The sequence below is a fragment of the Macaca fascicularis genome, chromosome 12 (genome assembly GCF_037993035.2).
Source record: "Macaca fascicularis isolate 582-1 chromosome 12, T2T-MFA8v1.1".
Taxonomy (NCBI): domain Eukaryota; kingdom Metazoa; phylum Chordata; class Mammalia; order Primates; family Cercopithecidae; genus Macaca; species Macaca fascicularis.
Genome location: NC_088386.1, coordinates 106445527 through 106467530, shown reverse-complemented (window position 1 = coordinate 106467530; position 22004 = coordinate 106445527). Strand labels below are relative to the sequence as shown.

General features: G+C 34.8%; 1 protein-coding gene across 2 annotated transcripts in view; it reads right to left on the bottom strand.

Moving 5' to 3' along the window:
• The window catches only part of CPS1 (carbamoyl-phosphate synthase 1), a 119290-nt gene that overhangs the window by 29748 nt on the left and 67538 nt on the right, over positions 1 to 22004 (bottom strand). For both annotated transcript variants that reach the window (XR_012421450.1, XM_005574178.4), the window contains 4 exons: positions 7339 to 7480; positions 5966 to 6031; positions 5446 to 5509; positions 2855 to 3036 (listed from right to left, as the gene is read on the bottom strand). Coding sequence is in view for 1 of the 2 variants with exons in the window: in XM_005574178.4 (XP_005574235.3) it covers positions 2855 to 3036; positions 5446 to 5509; positions 5966 to 6031; positions 7339 to 7480 (454 nt within the window). In the remaining variant the exon portion in view is untranslated. The remainder of the gene's footprint in view (positions 1 to 2854; positions 3037 to 5445; positions 5510 to 5965; positions 6032 to 7338; positions 7481 to 22004) is intronic.

Below are 22004 nucleotides of genomic sequence, written 5' to 3'. Positions count from 1 at the left end.
GCTGTTGTTTCCTTCTCTTCTCTTCCAGCTTATCTAACCTTTAGCTACCCCTTAGGTCCAGTCTAGTATCTCAGGTCCCACTTTGATGACCTTCCGCTTTGATGACCTTCCACCTTCCCCTCTCCTTTGCTGCAGCCTTGGTACCTGTTGACAGTACCTAGTAACTGATTTTAGTTCCTACTGCCTTACTACTTGCTTTGCAAACAGTGCCAGAATCTTTAGCCTTATTTCAGATGTTGATTTGTGTAAGATTTTCTTACATAAGCCCAAAGCTCCTATTAGCTGTGTGATGGTGTTGTGCAGGTCTTGCCCACACAGCAAAAGGAATTCAGTATGAGAACATATTTGTAAGATGTTAATATAACATAGTTTTATGGAATAATCCAATCTTAAATTGATCCAACACCAAATATCACGGGACCTGTAGGAACATAGGGATGAGAACCTGGTAACCCACACAGGTAAATCATCATCCTTATCCTAGCCATTATGCCTGAATAGTTTCAAGAAACCTACTGAAATAAAATCTTATAACTTTTGAATATTGTTTAGTAGATTTCTAAAATATTTAGGCCCAAAATTCCATTAAGCTCCCAAAATTCCATTAATCATACCTAGATCTGTTTGCATCCTTTTTACCCATGTTAGTTTTCTGTTTTTTTAAACCTGATAGCACTAACCTACCACAGCACAAGAATATTTCTGAAACAATATCCAAGTTGCAATCATACCAGAAACATATTTTCAATAGAAAAACATTAAAAGGAAATGCTTCAAATTTATTTGAGAATATCTTAACTTATCCCGGCCACTAATCACTTTGGTTAGTCCTTATTTTTATGCACAAATTAGATGTATTACAGAAAGAATGTAACGTGAGAAAATTTATCTTTCTAACAGAAATAGTATTTGCCTCATTACAAATGGCCCTGGTTTTTGGAATTTTATGAATTGTCTCCAATTTATAAAATTCTATCTGTACACCTGCCAATGAGAAGGATGATGCTTTGTATTTTACTAATTTACATTTTAGTAAAAGATGTTTTATAGTTTAGGCAGTATTTTAGGATTACATTTAATTACAATTAAGCCAAATGCTATAAATGAACCTTAATTCTGTCTTGAGTCATGCATTCTCTAATGGGTTTTGCCTATCACTAATTAATGTCTGTCATTAATCCATTCATTTAACTTGTTTTGTGACAGAAGTACCATTGTCTACATTTACATATGTACATCATATTATGTCCTCTAGCATATTTTAAATTACCTCCTAATATATAGTAATACTATATTTTAAATACAAATTAGTTTCAAAGAAGGCCCAACTTAATTCTTTCTGTAACACTGACTTCAGTTTTAGTAAACAAATCTCATTAAGAGCCATGTATAATTGTATCCAAAAGCAGTCACAGAGGTTTTTCATCTTTCTTGAAACCATTTCATGAGGACATAATTAATTATATGCAAAAATGCCTGCTGCTATCATCTGTAATGTTTTTTAATATTTTTAAATTAGTATTTGATTTTTCACATTTATATCACAGATACTAGTTTTATTGTTAATGTCTTGAACCTGTTTTCCTAGGTGTCTATCATACTGAACCTGGATTTATAAAATATTCAAGAAATATTTGTAGGGTACACTTATTTTGATGCCCACCTATCTCTGAAATGAATATTAAGGAGTGATTTAAAAACAACCATGTCAGAGATAGGTCTAAAAAAATGCTATATATTCTATTTAATGGATCAATTTTATGAAAGGATTAGTAGGCCAGGCCCAAGTAGACAACTATAATTATACATCCTTCCTAAACTTGTCTACTTTGTTTTGTAATAGTAAAATAATAACATTATTCTAGCACTATACTTCATACTTTACAATCTGACTTCAGCCATAAACTCTATGTTAACTTCACAGTATTTGCAAGTGGCATGTGTTTATACTCATATGATTCATTTAAAATAAAGATAAAACACAGAGAATTTATGTAACTTAAAGAAATCAATGAGGTTGTCAGTCAAAACTAAAATTTAAGTATTTTGGCTCTAATTTAGTACTTTTTTCCCTCTAATTGACTATATTTTCAACACAGAGATGATTTTCTGTTAAAAAGTAATAATAGTAACTGTAATAATATCAAAGGCCTAACTACTGGACATCACTCTAAAATTTTCCAGTAGTTTTTGTTTTAATTATAAGATAATTTAATTTGTGCTACAGTCTTATAGTAATCTTCAATCCCATGAATTCACAGTGAAGATACTCAGTAATATTGGGATGGGAATGGAGGAGCAACTGTAAATGAAAGCTATAAAAGAAGCAAAATTATTCACAATGAACTCATTGATCTTAAACTGAAGACTAATGGCTTCATCTGATGGAACAAGGAATTAACTGGTCTTTTTTGAACAATTGACTATTTTCAGTGAACTGTTCATCATTAAACCACATCACACAAACTAGAAAGAGGCTGTTTATTGTATGTGTAGACGACCAATTAAATCACTCTGCAAGATATTTATGAGGGATCATCTTGCATTAGTTAATATGTATCTGGCACATGTTATCAAGTAGAGTTTTCAATCTAGCTGAAACCCTTAGAAAGAAAAAGTAAACTTTATGTGAAAAATAATCACTCTGTGCCAGGGGCTCAAAAATATAAGAATGGAGTGATTTTTTTTTTTTTAGAGTTTTACTACAAAATAAGACAATGGATGCCACTGGCAGTTCTTTCTTCTAAGGGGAATTATAATATATATCTACATACCTGAATGCATATATATAAAGTGTATACTGCATATAGCTATCTTCTTTTTTTCTTTTTTTTTTCTGTTTTTCTTTTCTTACCTCCTGATGGTAGATGTCTAGGATTCTCTCCAAGGACAACTCTTCAAAGTACAGTTTGTCACACTCATCAAAGTCTGTGCTCACAGTCTCAGGATTGCAATTCACCACCACCGTCTTCTTGCCAAGTTGACGCAGTGTGCGGATACTAGAGACAGCACACCAATCAAATTCCACACTGCTGCCTGCAGAGACAATGAGATTGGCAAAAGGGGTAAGAGAAGCACAAAGTTACAATACAAAAAGAAGCAGAAATGTATCACCCGTCAGTCCAGGCTAAGGAAGCTAATGACTTTCAATTCAATGTTTAAACTCCAAAATATAAATTTCAAATCCATGATGCATGCTATATTAGTAGTAGGAGAAACAGGTACAAATTAAACAGCAAGGAAATATTGGCTTGTCATATATGCTAAATTCTGCAATAGAAAATCTCAATATTTGAAATATTTAGAACTTCAATGTTAATGGCAGGTAATTTTAATGATAAAAATAACCCTCACCTACTGAAAAGAAATTCAAAGTGAATACATTGACCTCAATACACAAAAATAGTTAATCCAGTGATCAGGATACTTGAGCCCTTTTTTCAGCCTTTCCATTTAATCTACTGTCTGAGGGCTGAACCTAATGATCCCTGAGGTGCCTTGCAGCTCTGATATATCCTGATTGATAGAAAAGTCCTATCCTTTCCAAGCATATCCTTTTAAACTTGGCAAGGCCACCCATGCAGAGTGAGTGACCTTCTATAAAGAAATCTGAAGTGTAATAATGGCCTAAACACCTCGAAATATCACGTCTACTGGGATGCCATAGAATTGAAAGTCCACAGACTTGTACTAATTCTTTGCATTAAGATATTGTCTTCTAAAAATTCTTGTGAAAATACGTTATTCAAATATACTGGCATATTAATGCTAAGTAAGCACACACTTGATTATTAGCTTGATTAGTCTTTGGATCCTGATGTAATGAAGAATTACTGCATAAATAGGTAAAATTTGAAAAGGAAGAAAAAGTACTCCAGAGAGTAGACAGGTAGATGCTGGTGAAATGGTCAGGCTATTTAGCCATAAGATAACTGCCATGGTCTAAACATGTCCCCTGAAATCCATGTGTTGGAACACTTAGTCACCAGTGCAACAGTGCTGGGAGGTGGGGCCTTGTAGGAGGGTTTTAGTTCATAAGTGCAGATCCCTCATGAATAGATTAATTCCATTATAGAAAGCTTGCTGGACATAGTGGCTCCTGCCTGTAATACCAGCACTTTGGGAGGCTGAGGCAGGAGGATCTCATGAGTCCAGAAGTGTGAGACTAGCCTAGTCAACACAGAAAAATTCCATCTCTACAAAAAATAAAAATAAAAATAAATTAGCCAAGCATGATGGCACACGCCTACAGGCCCAGCTTCTAAGGAGGCTGAGGTGGGAGGAGTGCTTGAGCCTAGGACATCAAGGCTACAGTGAACCATGATCATACCACTGCATTCCAGCCCAGGTGACACAGTAAGACCTGTCTCAGAAAAAACTGAGGGTGAAGGTTTGATGGAGGGAACTTGTTCCCTTTGTGCTCCTGTACCTTCTGCCATGTAAAGACAGCATTCCTTGTGGGAAGCACAAGTTTTAAGGTGCCATCTTAGAAGCAGAAACCTATGTCTTACCAGACAACTGAACTTCCTGGCACTCGATTTTGGACTTCCCAGCCCCTAGAACTGTGAGAATTTATTGATAAATTACCCAGTCTCAGGTATTTTGTTACAGCAGCACAAATGGACTAAGACAATGACTAGGGTGGTAAAGATAAACATTTTTGTCCTACTTCAAGATTTGTCCAAAGATTGGTAAACTAACATATCCTGAACCTCTTAGTTCATTGTAAAAACTAAAGTAAACTATGCTTAAAGTAATAGAGTAAGACTACATATATTTAAATCATAGATTCTATCATTTCCATATTATAATGCTTTGTGGAGATTAAATATTAAATCCATATGTTGACTAATATCACTGTCCATTAAAATACATACTTGCATTTGTAATCATCTTTAGTGGTTATTTAATTGGCTGGAGAGAAATGTCATAATTTCTGGTGATTACGTTTTAATTTGCCTATATAATGCTCTACCCGTGCACCAAAGAAACAAGATTTTTGCATTTGATGTAAACAAAAGTCATATATGTTCCATAGGATGAGGTCAGAGATGGTATCTGTGATATAATTTCTGGCTAATGTATAAAGTCCTTGAGTAAATGTAGATCCTTATGAAAAACTATGCTAGAAGATAAAAGATCAACGTCTAATCCAATCCCAACTCCAGCGAGAGGCTCAATTCAGTTAAAAAGGGTGAAAATTAAGTTACACGGTGAAATGAGAGGAGATAGAATTTGTAGTTGAGACCTGCATTTGAATCCCACTCTACTACTAAATAGCTGTATATATTTGGGTTTTATTTTTCTGAACCCCAGTTTCCTAATGTGCAAAACATATATTATAGCATTTATTTGACACAGTTCTTGGAATAATGAAATTAACATGCATGAATAAAACTATATAAATTGTGTAAAGTCCTATATACATATAATTTATTATTTTACCAATGTGATATGGACCACAGCCTAGCACCATCATTCCATGGTCATCAAAATTGATATCATGCTCCTGAGGAAATAAGAAAAGGAAGATGTGGAAATCATTATGTGTTATTATTCCATTTAATTAAACTATTTGTCCTATCATTAAGTATGTATTTCTCATTCTTCCTCTTGTTAACGTGTATTCTCTATTAGTCTCTGGAAACCCATAAATATAAAGTTATACAAGTCCTACTTATTTATAAAAAATAGATATGGCACAATATTTTTAAATTAAATAGTCATGAGAACATAGCATAATTGTATGATCACATAGTCATTGTCCTTAATTTTTCACTTGTTTGATTTCATTATCTTAAGGCAGTTCTTAAAAGACTGAGTACAGGAACATATAATCATATCTCACACATGATGCCATTTTTTATTACCTAGATATCCAAAGAGGTAAAAAATATATATTCCCTAGTGTGAACTGTCTACCAAATCTAGTGCTTTCTGGATATGCCAGTTTGCCCATTCCTACCTGACCATTGTAGGTAACATAGAGATAGTTTGTTACTGACGGGTATTCTGCAGCCAGTGTATCAATCTGTAAGAGAAAACAAATAAACAAGAATGTTATTATAATTTGTTCAAGACTAAATGTTTTTTGCTTTATATATGTATATATTCCTTTAATTCCTATTACTGTAAAGTATGCAGACAGGAAAATGTATGACCCATGGAATTGCTTTCTAATTCTGAAAATAAGAGAGAGATAATAGTGATATGGTCTAGTTATCACTTGAGAAACACGGCGTTGGATCACTAGTAGTAGTAGTATCTCTCATGAACATTGCAAAGTGGTCCTATAGTCAACTGGTTACTAGGAAGACTTACCCCACCAGCTCTCTAAAAGCAGCTGTATATGAAATCTTAAATCTGAGTAAAATAACCTTTATGTAAGGATCTCTTTGGTTTGCAAATTAATGCACAGGATTTAAGTTGCCTGTGGCACTAAGTGTTCGGATGACACAAATACCATAAAGCCATAGGGGATGAACAGGGGGGAGAACAAGATCTCATTGAACATATTTGGAAATCAATTCCACTCTCAAGGGCCAGTAACTCAGCTTAGTGAGCAAGAATTTGGGGCCGACAGGGCAAGCTGGTATAAAGCAGGTGAGAAGGAAGAAAGATAATAATTGCTGAGTGGAAAATATTTAGCATCAAGCTTGAGACCTAAGGGTATGCATGTGCCTCTTGAGCATGCAGAGAAAAGTCAATGATTTTAAAGGACAAAAACCAGCTGGTGGTACTTTAAACCAAGACATCCCTTCCATTAAAGGCCAAAGGAAAAAAAAATCACAACAGCACACCTATGAATGTTCATGCGTGATTGTCATGAATACTAGATGAGCTCATTATGCCCAGCCCTATCACAATGAATACTAAATGAACCATAATGATGGGGCACTTAATATAAAGTATTACCCTGTAAAAAGTTAGTGCCAAAGGAGATAACTATTATTTTCAAGAGGGTCAGCCACCATGCTAGGAAATTTCAAGTCCTTCTATTACACTAAGGATTTCTTAACTACTTACATATTTGAACACAGGTCAAAAAGCAGAGGAGAGAGAGTTTAAATTTTTGTTTTGTTTTGTTCAGTTAGGCCAAGAAAATCAGGTACTCACTCTTATCTTTACAACCTAGTGCCCTTTCCTTCTTTCCCTTTTAAGTAAAAATTAATCATGTGCTCAATAAAATTGGTGACATTATGAGCATCAACCAGATGAGTAGTGTCACTTCTTAATCCCACTCCTCTTTTTATTGACAATGGCCTTTTGAATGGGTGCCTACATTTTACCACAGAAATCCTGTTGGTGGGGGTTGGAGGGAAAGGGAAACTCTTTTACCTGTTTAACCCAAGGGTGGATGTTTTTCTTTAGCCTCAGCTCCCTTGTCTGGGCCTCAGTTAGCCCAAGGCACTTGGAAATCTGCTTATCTGAGAATCCAATCTCCTTTGCTCTTTTCAGGGTTTCTTCAGTAATGGACTCACTAGGATTTAATAGAAAAGAGAGATTCAAGTTTAGACCAAACACAATAAAAAGCAGTGACAAGTTCAATTTCAAAAACACCAAGGCTTCTTATTTTCCACCTTCAAACATATTTAAGTCCTGTTGTCTTTTAAAAATACACAAATAATGACGAACCCACTCAATCTTCCAGCCTCTATGAAGTCTTCTATTTGCAAAGCTGACAATCTCTGATCGCCTGCTTTCACACTCTATGTGACCTCTTCCCTGCTGCTTTTATAAAAAATGGCAAGTGCATTTACTGTTCTAATAAATGTGCTCGTTAGTAATAATCAGAGACTTCACTCTCTAAATCCAGGAGCCCTTTCTCAGTTTTCATTTTCCTCAACCTGTCATCACAAGACCCTTTTGATTATTTATTTCTTAAAAAGATATTCTGGCTTCCACTAAGTGACTCCTCACTCTACTTTATTACTCACAACTACCATTTACTAGTTTGGGTTTCCCCCGCCAGGGCTCTACCCTTTGTTACCTGCTTTTGTCTTCCCTCTCTCCCTCTCTAAATTCGGCCACTGTCATGGGTGCAAGTTGCACGGTTGGTTGGTGATTCCCAAATCCATGGCCTATTCTCCAACATCTGACCTGTGCTCCAGGTCTTTATGCATATGAGCTTCGGGAATCATCTTCACCTAGGCGTCCCAACATTGCATCAGGTTGGATATCCTCTCCATAAATCACCTCTACTTACTAATATCACCCATCGGTCTACGTTGAGAAGACAGTTTTGTCATTTTATAATTGTTTTCTGCTCAAACTAGATTTGTCTTATTTTCCCCCTGCTCCTGTCCATAGTGTAGACTTTATTTGTATTGTTTCTCTCATCTGTAACACCTTTGACATTCCTTTTACCTTCTCAACTTCTCCCCAACCCTCAGCAGCCCTTCAAAGTCCAACTAAAGCCAAGCTTTATTTGTGAAGCCTTTTGGTTTGCTCTCATCCATGCTGAACTTCTAGTGCTTTTGACTGCCTCTTTTGCTTGAAGCGATGGACATAGAACCATACAGTTTAGCATGTCCATTTTCACCTGATACTTTTAATGTCTCTTAACTTTTATTCATCAATCAGGCTTTTTCCTGCTAGATTTAAGTTCCATAAAGGTAAAGAAGACATTTGGCTTATTTACCAGATTACTCCCCAAATCGACCACATTATCTGGCCCACAGAGAGCATTCAATAAACATTGATGAAAATAAATAAATGAAGGATAAATATAAGTAATATAAACACAAATAAAATGCATATATTTTATAAATTAATTATAAATATAATTTATGAATATAAATAAATGAAGGATAAATATAAAAACTTCAATTCCCTAGGTTTTTATTTTATAGAAAAGACAAAGAAATTATTAAAATTAGCTCATAACTAGATTTCAAAATGCACGCAAAAATAATTTGTAAAGAACTGAGGGAAAGAAAACTAAAATACTACTGTAAAAGCATCTTTAACCAGATACCTGTGGGCCAGCTATTTCATGTAATAGTTAATACAATACAATTCAATTATAATAGTTTGATAGTCAATACAATGAAATTAAAATAGTGTATTGCCAGAAGAACTAACTTGCATTAAGAATTTTCATGAAATGCTGTTAATAAAATGTAATTGGATTAAATCTATTGCATTTTGTTCATTCTAATCATTAATCTGCTTTAATTAATTCATATTGTGAGTTTGGAGAAGAAAAATCAAGCTGGCGTATATAATGGCTATTTCTCTGACTTTCCAATGTCAGTATTAGTTTAAATTTTTGCAGCTACAGTTCTTCCTAGTCAATTTGCTTTTCCTATTGAACCTAAATTCCCTTCTGTCTCAAATCAGTGTGTTAAATCTCCCATTGAATTTAATTTCTTCTCTTTTTATTCTTATTTTGAATTTAGTTTTCCCAAGTATTTGTTAAGCATTCTCTCAGAGCAATGCATTTTCCTGTTAAATTCTTGAATGCGATCCAATATTAAGTATTATTGCTGACTTAGTATGTGTGCCAAGCCCTGTGCTTTGGAACTGTGCCATCCAACATAGTAGCCCCTAGCCACATGTGGTTATTTAAATTGAAAAGTTAATTAAATCTTTTACAACTAAAAATTTAGATCTACAGTCACCAAAGCCAGGTTTCAAGTGCTCAATAGCCACACATGGTCAGTGGCTCCAGTGTCAGAAAGTGCAGATTATAGAATATTTCATCATCACAGAAATTTCTACTGAACAGTGCTGCCCCAGAAGATACGGAAGCAATATTTGAGACAATGAAATGATAGTGATTCAAAACACTTTATGGAGGGATAAGCTATGTGGTGCTACGTGAGCCCAGAGAAAGATAATAGTGTGAAAGACTGTACTTGAGAAATACTATGGCAGTGGAGGGATGAGAACAGATCTATAAAGAAAGTTCAATTTGGCCGGGGGCAGTGGCTCACACCTGTAATCCCAGCACTTTGGGAGGCCGAGGCGGGCAAATCACAAGGTCAGGAGTTTGAGACCAGCCTGGCCAACATGGTGAAACCCCATCCCTACTAAAAATACAAAAAATTAGCTGGGCATAGTGGCAGGTGTCTGTTAATCCCAGCTACTTGAGAGGCTGAGGCAAAAGAATCACTTGAACCCAGGAGGTGGGGGTTGCAGTGAGCTGAGATCACGCCACTGCACTGCAACCCAGACAATGGAGTGAGACTCCACCTCAAAAAAAAAAAGAAAAAAGAAAGTTCAACTATATATAGATAAAAGAGTTGACAGATGTACAATAGACAATGGCAATAGTATTGGCTATTGTTTGAGAGCAACAGTGGACATGGCACGTAAGGGAAACATACTGAGGATTTGTAGTTGGAAAGAGTGTACAGGAAAGTGGATGGTGAGGGCAGAGCCACATTCATTATCATTCTTTCATTAGTGCTTTAACATTTAGTGAGTATGTGCTCTGTATCAGACCTGTGCTGCCTATATTAATGATGGAAGATGAAATATTGTATTCTTACATTTAGGAGGTCAGAGGATGTTAGGAAGCACGAATAGCCATTGATATGTCTACATCATGAGAGGTGCCATGAGAGAAGTGTGCACAAGTTGATGCTGTGGCTTACGGCAGGGGCCCCCAGCTTCCAATGGGGAAGTCTGGAAAGGCTTTACCCCAGAGGGGACTTTTGAGCTTCAGAGAGCCTTAGAAACACCAAAGTTTGTGGTTACTTTTAGTTTCGGGGAAAAAAGAGAGAGAGAGAAATTAATTTTAAAAGTAGAGGAAAGATTTCCTTTTTTTTGTTATTGTTGCTATTTGTTTTAGAAACGTATGTTTCTACTTCCCTTGCCAAGAATATGCTCCCAAACCAATTACTCATTTGTTTATGTGCAAGTATGCACTCAGCGTTTCAGTGGAAGTGCTTGACAAATAAGCTATTTTTCTAAGTTAGAACAATAACCACTTTCACTTAAATGACTAAAATCCTAACTCTGAAGAACAGTCATCCAGATACACGTAAGACACATGCCTTGAAAAGAACCATCACATCTATAATTGTGACCATGGGCGAACACAGCAGCAGCACAAGTGCAGGTTCTTCAAGTGCTAAGATAACCAGAAGTCATGTAGTTATCTTTAGCTTTTTCAGTCAGGTTTTTCTATTTGTTTGTTGTGATAATTTTTAGGGGGTCTTTAATTATTTGTTTGCATTCCTTCTTACATGGAATACCAGTCAGTTCTTCAAAGGTCGCTATGTTGTTTAAAATGAAAATTACAAGTAATGGTATTAAATAAGAAAAATTTAGATTCTTCACATTTCTATTAGGGATGCAATAAATTTGCATTTGTTTCATCTACATTCAGCAATGCAGTATTTTCATGCAGGAATGTAGTATTTTCATTTCTGGAATACACATAATTTATCTTGTTCTTTTTCACCACAAGAGTCTAACAGATTATATGTAGACATCTCTAGAAAATATACAAAGTCTTCCTCCTCTACCTACTAAATAAAACTGGGGACACACTTACCAGCAAAGAAATAAAAATAATAAGAAAGAAGAGACAATGAGAAAGAAGAAAGAAAAGTTTGATTGATAAGAATTGGCCTTGTGCATTAAAAAGTGAAATGAGTTAATTTTGTACTCAGCTCTGGTGATGGAAAAAAAGTCATCTGTAAATCAGACTAACTCAATTGTTACTGCTCCCCAGTCCGTAGCATTTCCCACAGCAGAGAGTTTTCATAATTTAAAGGAAAAGTCTGAGAAGAGTAACAGTAACACAAAATAATGATTGTGAATGATACTTCAGAATGGGAGTGAAAACCTTCTACATAGCCATCCCCTTAAATCATACCAGGTGAGAATTTTGAAACAGATGTACCAAGCTAGACCTGCACATTGCATATTTTAATCTCACTAGTTGATTCTTAGGACATTTTCTTGGTGAGCCAAAAACTGCTTTAACGTCTGCCCAATTTTCAAATAACTACATCAATAATATAATACGATATTTTAAAATGTCTTGAATTTTAGAATTATTAAATTGAAATGGTATATTAGTACATTCATGTTCATCTACCTTAACTTGAATACAGATATTGGGTATGTGTGATCATTGGATGTTCAAAGTGATATAATTTCTATAGTATTCATGGTCTCTCTGGTTATTTCTGCTCTTTACACATGATCATGAAATACTGCAAAGCACTTAGCAATCCTCCTCACTGAGAAATCACTGTTGATCCTGACCCACCACAGCCATTAGAGAGGCACAGACAAGTTAGATCCCTTCCCACAGTCTGTGCTGCCTAATTCCACAAGGTACTCCTAACGCCAAGACAGGAAGCCTGTCAATTCTCTGTATTGTCCTCACCTTTCCTCTCCTCTGTTTTCTCTCTTCTGTGTAACACCAGGCTGGCTGATATGTCATTACACACAGAAGAAAATTCACTTTAGTCCCAGCTTGTTCTGATACAAAATTTTATTTTGTGTCCCATTATAATCAAAGAAAAAAAAAAGACAGTTCAAAGACACAATTCATTAGTTGTGGGGCAGTGATTTAGATCAGGTAAAATCTCCTCAGAGTCAGATACAAGATGAATAATCTTAAGCAAACACAAAGCTCATTTAATAATGTGGAGACTCAGATAGATGCTCCTCATCTTTATCTGCCCACATTGTGCTCCCTCCATTTTGTTTGCCAAAAAGAATTTCCATCACGGTGGGTTTTTGTTTTTGTTTTTTAAATTAAGCTAGGTAAATGCTTATTTTTGAAACAAGGCTATAACATTTTTATTTTTCTGAAGGAAAAATAAAAACCTTAATTTGAAACAAACTCAAAACAGAATAATTACTAAAGGAAATATAAATACTGAATTTCTAATTCAACACTGCTTTTTGAAACCTCAATAGGGAATACTCCGTTTATATTATGTTGTAAATCAAGACAGCTTTATGCCCAGCTAGAAATGTGATCAGCTGAAGAAAGCATATTGCACAAAAGCACACAATTTTAAAATATGCATACTAAATTATCCTTCTGTTATTTGATATGTGTTTGTATGTACTAGTATTTTATGTTTATTTTTACTCTTTTGAACATGTACACATTAAATCTGTATTTCAGAACAATGTCCTCTAAAATATGCTATTACATACACAACTTTTCTTTCCCTTGCCATTTTGCTTTGCTTTGAGAGTTCAAGGGCAAACTTTAGAAAAGGTTAGACTTTCATCATTGCATAATAGAATGTATACAGTAAAACAACACACCAAATGGCTGTGATGCTGGCCTTTTCATAATCTTCAGTTTCTTTCTACTTAGCAGCACAAAATGACAGTTTGAAATTTTAGAAGGGGGAAAAAAATGCCTTAAAACCAAACCATCAGACTTTTACACACTCTGCCATAATCTTCAAATGGTGAGACAGCATGGTTCGGCTTCTACAGCAAGAAGTCTCTGGTGTGTTCTCTGGTTTACAAACAATACAAGTCTTTCCCTTCGCTCTCTAAGACTTCCAATGTAGATATTGTTGTTGTTGTTGTTTAAAATTCCTCCCTGTCATCTCTGAAACTTCCTCCACTCACACTTAGTCTTCAATAATAAATGATAAAAGGAAATGGAATAAATTCCCCTTAATGAGGAAATTTTCACCTGGCACAGAGGAGCTGGGGAAATCTATTAGCTGACTGGAGGAACGCCTGCAGCATTCTAATTATCAGGGGAGCAGGCGCACTTCACACAGTCCTCTCTTCCACTTGACTGGCTTTTATCGGATCCACCAACTCACAAGTAATACTAAACCAAATTTCCCCTCCAGATTGCACAAGCTCTAATGTGAAAATGAGCACTCCACCTGGCCTACAATTATGGGATGGGTTTGCAATTTTATTATTATCCTCTTTAAAAAGGAAAAAAAACAAACACTCCAAAATGGCAGAAAAAAACTAAGCCTGATGTTCAGTAATGGCATCTGCTTTAATAAGAGAATTGAGTAAGATATATGTTCTCTGCCTCATGAACCCTCACTAGCCTCTCTCTTGAGTTTTTTACTTCTTCACTTATTATTTTTGGCATTTCATAGGTTCAAGACCATGCCACAATCACAATAATGCTATCAGTGGAGAAATTATTTGCCACCTCTCTTCATTCAGGGAGACAAGTTACTACGTATTTCCTTAAGAGAAATGCAAAAGACAATTTTCAAAAATAGGAGTGGCATTTAGAAGGGCAAAGTATAAAAACACAGGCAATTGGGTAGACACTACTATTTTGTCTCAATTTTTGAGTACCACGGCTGTTTCTATACAGGAATGAGGTCTTTGAAGGAATTTAAGAAGACCTGAATCTTTAAATTTCTTGTACAGAGAAAATAATACCTAGATCCAATGTTCACATGAAAATATGGCATCGAGAAAATTATCTAATAGTGCTAAGTGGACCCAGATTCTATCACAATAAGGCTAAAATGTTACAAGTAATCGTTTTCAAAAAATGGCATACATAAAACTATATTTCACCTTAAAGGCTAGTAATAATAACAGCAAAATCAACATTAAGAAGGAAACCTTATGAGAAACTGATAAAGTAGACATCTTTAAATAGGCAAGTTTTAATTTTCTGAATTTCATCTTCTTTTTTGCTAATCTTTAATAACCCTAATAATCCAGAAATATCATGATATTACTTTTATTCTGGTAAAGCCACTCATTTAGTATTGAATATAATGTCATAATTAGGTTCTATGAATACAAGGAATAATGATGAAAAAAAGCTTAATGTCGGTTAATTGCAATTTTTGAGCCTTAATAAACCACATTTTGTTTTTTCATGTTTTTTTTTGTTTGTTTGTTTGTTTTGTTTTGTTTTGTTTTGTTTTGAGACAGAGTCTCGCTCTGTTGCCCAGGCTAGAGTGCAGTGGCGCGATCTCTGCTCACTGCAAGCTCTGCCTCCTGGGTTCACGCCATTCTCCTGCCTCAACTTCCTGAGTAGCTGGGACTACAGGCTCCCGCCACCACGCCTGGCTAATTTTTTTTTTTTTTTTTTTTTTTGTACATTTAGTAGAGATGGGGTTTCACCATGTTAGCCAGGATAGTCTCAATCTCCTGATCTCATGATCCACCCGCCTCGGCCTCCCAAAGTGCTGGGATTACAGGCGTGAACCACCGCCCCCGGGCCATGGTTCTTAATTTAAGATGCAGTGACTCTCTCTCTGCCCTTGATTTTACCAAATTTGAATTTTACCTTTCATCTTTACCAAGATGAAAAACAAATGGAAACCACCTAACCAAAGCAGTAAGTTATGTCAATTCATAGATAAGAAAGTATTCTCTTATATTCAAAAAAAGCATGCTGATACCAATCAAATAGCTTTTGCTTGAGCCAATTAGACTAAAGGGTTAAGTCCATACTATGAAATATTGTTTCTGTTATTTCTGATGAATACATTTATTTATAATTTTAAATCTATTCAATGTATGCCTTCCCCAAAATAAAGACGTATTCAGTAAGCAAAACTCTTGATTTTCCCCTGAATATAAGATTTTTATGTGTACAGAATTTAAATCTAACAGATAAAAAGAAACACTTTATGAGGCCTCATAGAAAATAGGGATTGAATGGGCACTCTTTGATGTTTTATAATTTGTTATTGCAAATACATTTATTCGAAAGTCCTATATTTTAAAACATCTCTATCATCTTTGTTTAAATCATCATGTTTCCACAGAGCAATTTTCCAAACATCACGTAGGTTGTACCAAGCAACAAATACATAAATATAACTTTGAATATAGCTTTCTTTGACTTCTAGAAAGAATTACGTAGAGCCTTGTTAAAATAAATAACTTTTTTTTTTTTTTTTTAGATAGAATCTCGTTCTGTTGCCCAGGTTGGAGGGCAGTGGTGTGATCTCAGCTCACTGCAACCTCCACCTCCCCAGTTCAGTCGATTCTCCTGCCTCAGCCTCCCAAGTGGCTGGGACTACAGGCACCTGCCACCATGCCCAGCTAATTTTTGTATTTTTTGTAGAGACAGGGTTTCACTATGTTGGCCAGGCTGGTCTCAAACTCCTGACCTCGTGATCCGCCTGTTTTGGCCTCCCAAAAACTTAACAGAAGCCTATCTACTAATAACTACTGCATATTTTTTTCCTAGAAAAATGTAAGATATATAAGAATAATTTTTGACTACATTTTTCTAGTTCTTGAAGGAAAAAATGTAAGCCATTTTTAGAAAGGAGGAAAAGGAGAAGTTTTTTTTAGGAGGATGTGGGAAAATTCTAGAATTAAATTCCCAGTGACATGTCATATTCAATCTATGTTGATATGAGGCTTACTACCTACATGGAAAGCAGATATCTTTATTATCTGGGTTTTTTTATAAGAAAACATATTAAATGCACATTAATATCCATGAGAGCAAAAATTATCCACTTGACACTACAACTGTATACTCATCAATTTATCAGCTGAAGAGTGGGTAGAAGGGGAGGGGTAGAAGAAGTAGCTGCAATTTGATACTGCCAGGTGGATATTGCTGTGATGGCCATTACATTATCATCAGTATAGTTATACAGGCAAATAGTGTCAAAATGCCTACTTCAACCTCAGAAAGGCAAATACCTTTGCCCAAAACCTGCAGTCATACTCCACCATCCTGAGAAAAAGACTCATCAGTCAGATAAAATAATAAATGTGGTACGTATTCAGCACAACAGCGAGAAGGTAATAAGTGCTTAATAGATGCAATTGCTGGAGGAAAAGGAAGAAGGGAAAGAAACAGACCAACAGGGAGGAGAAAGAGGAAGAGGAAGAAGAGAAGAAGCAGGAGAAGTTTAGCAGAGCAAAACTAGCAAGTCACCTACATTTGGCTCAGCACCTCAGCTCTCTTTGTTTTCTTTCCTCTCCTGTGGAGTATTTCTGTACTCATACCTTGAGGTGGTGAGGGGCCACCATACTTTTGACTCCCTGCAAATCAAAATTGATCTTCTGGAGAGAGAGCACTCTCAGGCATTTACTCCACTGTCAGGAGGCGTGGTCGCTGCCTTATACTCTTTGGGTACAAAATGCGTGACTATCCGAAGGTCAGACTCGAAGGTTTTATGCCCCATAAAGGCATCTCAAGTATAAATTACCAGGTGAAGAAATTCTGGGGTCAGCAACTAATTATCCAGCTTCTGTAATTATAGCTCTGGCAGTATTTTGTGTAAATTTAATTTCCATTCTACGCTCAAGAGTTGTTTTACTCATACCTGCCTAAACATGGAAGACAAGGTACTTGTATTTTAAAGAAAATCTATCTATAGACATATATTGTGTATAAATATATGCAATCTTTTATTACAAATAAAGTAAAACTTAAAAAGAAAATTCTCATCCTGGGTTTTTGTACCCTTGAAAATCCTGTTTACATTTTTCAAAGGTGACTTGCTGGGGCTTTCTCCCTGCCAGACTTCCTGTGTTTTCCCCCAAGAGTTTTGGAAAAGGGCAAATTCCTCACAATGTTTCCCCTCTAAGTGGGGTCAACAATGCAGGCAGCTCACAACTTGACAGCTAAGGAGGAACTGATCTCCAGCTGTCTGATTTAAAAGTCATATCTCGAAAAAGAAGCGTTTGAAAAGGGTTAGTGACGAACACTGAAAGTGGGAGCCCTGGGCTAGATTCCTTGCTTTCCTCTGACTGGTGAGACATAAAGTATGACACACACCTCGTGTGATTCAGTTTCACCATCCAGAAAAATAGGATAGTGATATTTTTCACCTTTATTATAATAGAAATGTACTTTAACATCACCAGAGAAATACAGTAGATATCTGTATTTTAAGTAAGTATTTACTTTTGTCTTAACCTTCTTCACTGGTTAATAAAATAATATCCTTTCATATAGTTGAAAATGTCTGTGAATATTTCTCACAAAAACTTCTCAGAAAATGCAAAAATTTGAAAACGTGGATAATTTTTGAAGATCAAGAGTACACAAACACTGGTTAGTTCTCACCAAGAATTAGAGATTTCACAATATACTTATAATGCCTACATGTATGTAATCTTTGACAATATAAAACAATTAGATAAATCTACTTTTATTAAAAAACAGTTTATTCAGAGCCGTCCTAGCTAATTAGTAGATACATAACTACTTTAAAAAATTAAAACCTAGAGATGTTTGTCTACAATATTTCCCAACACAGTCAGTTTATATATTGGGCTATGTATTTTCTAATTAATAATTTTGTGAATTTTGTGAATTCAATCCCTTTGAACAACCAGGAATCATCTGCATTTTGCTCCACTACAATTCTCCCTCCTTTCCCATCACGAAGAAATGATGATTTTCACTTTCTACCAATAATATTTGTTATATTATCATACAAATATTTTTGATGTTTATACAAAACACCATATATCAATTCCCAAGAAAATATATGGTAAATAATGATTTGGAAACCATTTTTATCTATTTCAGAAATTATGACTTATACCTTATGCCACAGTGAACTCTATTCTGCACTCATACAAATTAACAAAATTTCTTGCTAAGAAAGACCTATAATAAAAGTATATTAAGATATTATGGTATTGGGTACTTTCCCTAATGAAAATTACAACTTAATTGGGGGATGATATTAGTATATATGCAATATTTACAGAACAATGAAGTAAGACTGTGTGGCACCCACTGTTTCACCCAATGAACAAACAGGTAGCTAATATCCAATTTAATTTTTCTTCTTATATTATCTTAATTTCCTCATAGTCAGATTTTCACTGTTATGAAAAATAGCATAAATAAGATAAAGAGCAAACACAAATTGTCAGTTCCTGAGTAGAATTCATACCTTTACCTACTTCTTTCTCACTATATATTTGGTCCTGATAGTCTAGCTTCCACTCCTACCTACCCAACATCAAACGAGGACTTAATTCTGTTTCTCTCTTCTCTCTCTAAACCATGCAATCCTCTTGAAACTGTCTTCCTATTTCATTTATTTTAAATTCTCTCTTCCTTTGGCTCCTATGACAGTGGGATATATTGAAGGAAAGAATATTGTCCTTGGATTGAGAAATTTCTGATCTTAAAATCTGGCTCCAACATGTACTACCTGTAAAACTTTGGAGAATTTACTTGAACATTCTGAGTCATCATTTCTTTCATAAAATATGGGATAGAGACACATACCTTCTAAAAACTATACATTGAGACTTGTATGAGATAACATGTGTAAGTTAGCTCAGAGCTTTTGTTTCTAACCTCCACTAAACTTTCATGAATTCATATTTCTGCTTCTCACATGTCCATTAATGTGTCCTGTTTATGTATAGCTATTTGCATAGGTTATAAACCTATATTATAGGCTCAATGGCTAGTGATTATTCATCAACAAATGGCTTTGGAACTAGCACATAGTAGGTACTCAATAAATAATGACTGAATAGAAGAACAAATACCATTTGGTCTAATAACTAGTGATTATTCATCAACAAATGGCTTTGGAACTAGCACAAAACCTTACACATAGTAGGTACCCAGTACTTAATGACTGAATAGAAGAACTGTCTAATAACAGTTCCTAATAAAAATAAATGGCATCAAGTAAATATAGATCCCATGATGCTTAGTTCAGAGACATTAACATAGGAATAATGTATTAATTATTGACTATAGATATATACACACATATTCTGAGTATGTGTTATTTTAAATCAACTTAAAATTTTTAAGTTCTATACTCTTATGAACTATCAAACATACAATAATTAATATACAGAAACATAATAGGCACTTTATGAGTCATCTGAATATTACTCTGAAAACCTTTTAAGCAAAACATTCATCTTGTCCATGCCAGACTCGTAAGTACTCTCTCACACATTCAAAAATGCACAATTATTTGCCAAAACTATGAAAACACTATTAAAATAACAAATGAAGACTCTCAGAACATTAAATATTTGAGGTAAAATGTTTTATCTATCTCAATAAATTATTACTTTAAAAATTAATGGAGTCCTATCAAACCTATGACATCACCTAAAATATCCTTTTATTACATGGAACATAAAAGCAAGTTAAAAATAAAATGTATTTTTGGCATTAGTTCACAGAGTTATAAAATTTCCCATGGTAATACTCTTCTCTTACAAATAAATAAGTACTTGTATATGTACGCCCCAATTTTTAGCATTCCTGAAGAGGTTTATTATATAAATGGCTTGCAGTATGAAGACTGAAAGCATAGAATGGTAATATGTAGTAACTGGTAAGATTGTTTTTCTTTAAAGTTTATTACTTTACATATAGTATATATTCAGCTAGCTGCATGACTGACCAGTAAAATAAGAAGGGAGTTTTTGTTGTTTCCTTTTGTTTTGTTTTTACTAGGGTGAAACTGAGGCTTAGACTATCGTATGAGTTAGTAGTAACATGAGAAGACATAAGACCATTTTCTGCAAGTCAAATTAATGGGTTCCATTAAAGTGTTCAATCATCTCCATTCTCATTTCTATATCCAAAATAATAGATGCTACCACAAAAATAGGTCACAGTAAAGTACCACAAACATTATAATGTAATTATATGTTATATTATCTTTCTTTAAATTACTTGTATATTTAGTAGTTTAAGATGAAAATTGTTGATTTTTTTTCTACCAGAAAATATACATTGTCATCAGAAAGTGCTGACCCTTCTGTTCCTTATATCTAAGTTCTAACAACTCTTAGGTGACACTTTTCCCCCAGAAGCTTCAATCAAGCATAAGCACAAAACGTTCTTGCCCGATTTTTGCCATGCCTCGTGAGCAAGTTAAATAAAAAGTCAATAGAAGCTAGCATGTGTAGGAGAGGACATTCAAAGGGAGTGTTCCAGCTAAGGTGACACCTGCATTATTACATCTGCCAGAAGTTTGTGGCTGCAGGGAAATGGCCAACTTTACTGAGCTCAATTTAGCACTTGAATGCCCAAGTGGAACTCACCAGGGTTGTCCTAGATTGTTTTCCTAAGCAATAGGCACACCTGTGATTTTTCACCACTCACCAATGGACATAGTTTATCACACTGAACATAGTGATTTCGGATGGAAATTGGACCCTTCAAAAGTGCACTTTACTCTTTTTTCTTTAACTACATTGACTATAAGCGGTAAAGAGGAAAGAGAATATCAAAGTTATTAGAGTGAGGATAGCAAAAAAAAAAAAAAAACCACATGAAACCTATAGAATATTACACAAAAGCAATATCTGAATAATTTGTAAATAAATCCATAGTAAAGTTTATGTCAACAATAGGGAAACAAATACAAATCTTAGCTTCCAATACTTATATGGTATAAATTGTATCACAATGGTTATATCTCCTACTTTTGAACATGTGAAATGAATGAAAATAGATGTTTTTTAAGTAGTCATCTACAACATTGCTAACATAAATAGCAGCATTGTACATAAAAACAAGAGAGCAAAATGGACCATTCCAGGAAAATTGCCCAAAATGAATGGAATGCACAAGAACAAACAATCATCATAAATGGTGGAAAACCTTCACTTTGATAATTTAACATGGTATAGCACAAGCAGAGGCTGGCCGTCTTCTTTAAGCTCATCACTTGAAGCAAGGATTCAAAACTTAATTCAGCTTAGTTTTAACCAGTAAAAGAACAAAATTATACAATTTAGGCAGGTATAATAAAATCCCCAAGCTGGATATGTCAGTCAGAAATAGCTAAAGAACCACCCCCGAAAAAAATAAGGAAATAAAAAATTTAAAAAGAGTTGCAGCCAGAGGGAGAAGCAGATGCTTAAAGCTGGTAATTAGTACTCTCACTTTTTTCTTCTTGCCTGTTCATTTGTCTTTTTTTTTAAGTATCATGATTGTCTTTCAATATAAAATTGCCAATCCAGATTGGTATTATAAATAATAATTTTGGGGTGTAAAGTCCTGAAATAGCTCTTTCTCACAAGCTCTATTATAGTTGAATTCCTTACATACTTATAGCAAGAGGGGTCCAACGGAAGGATGTTTGTACCTG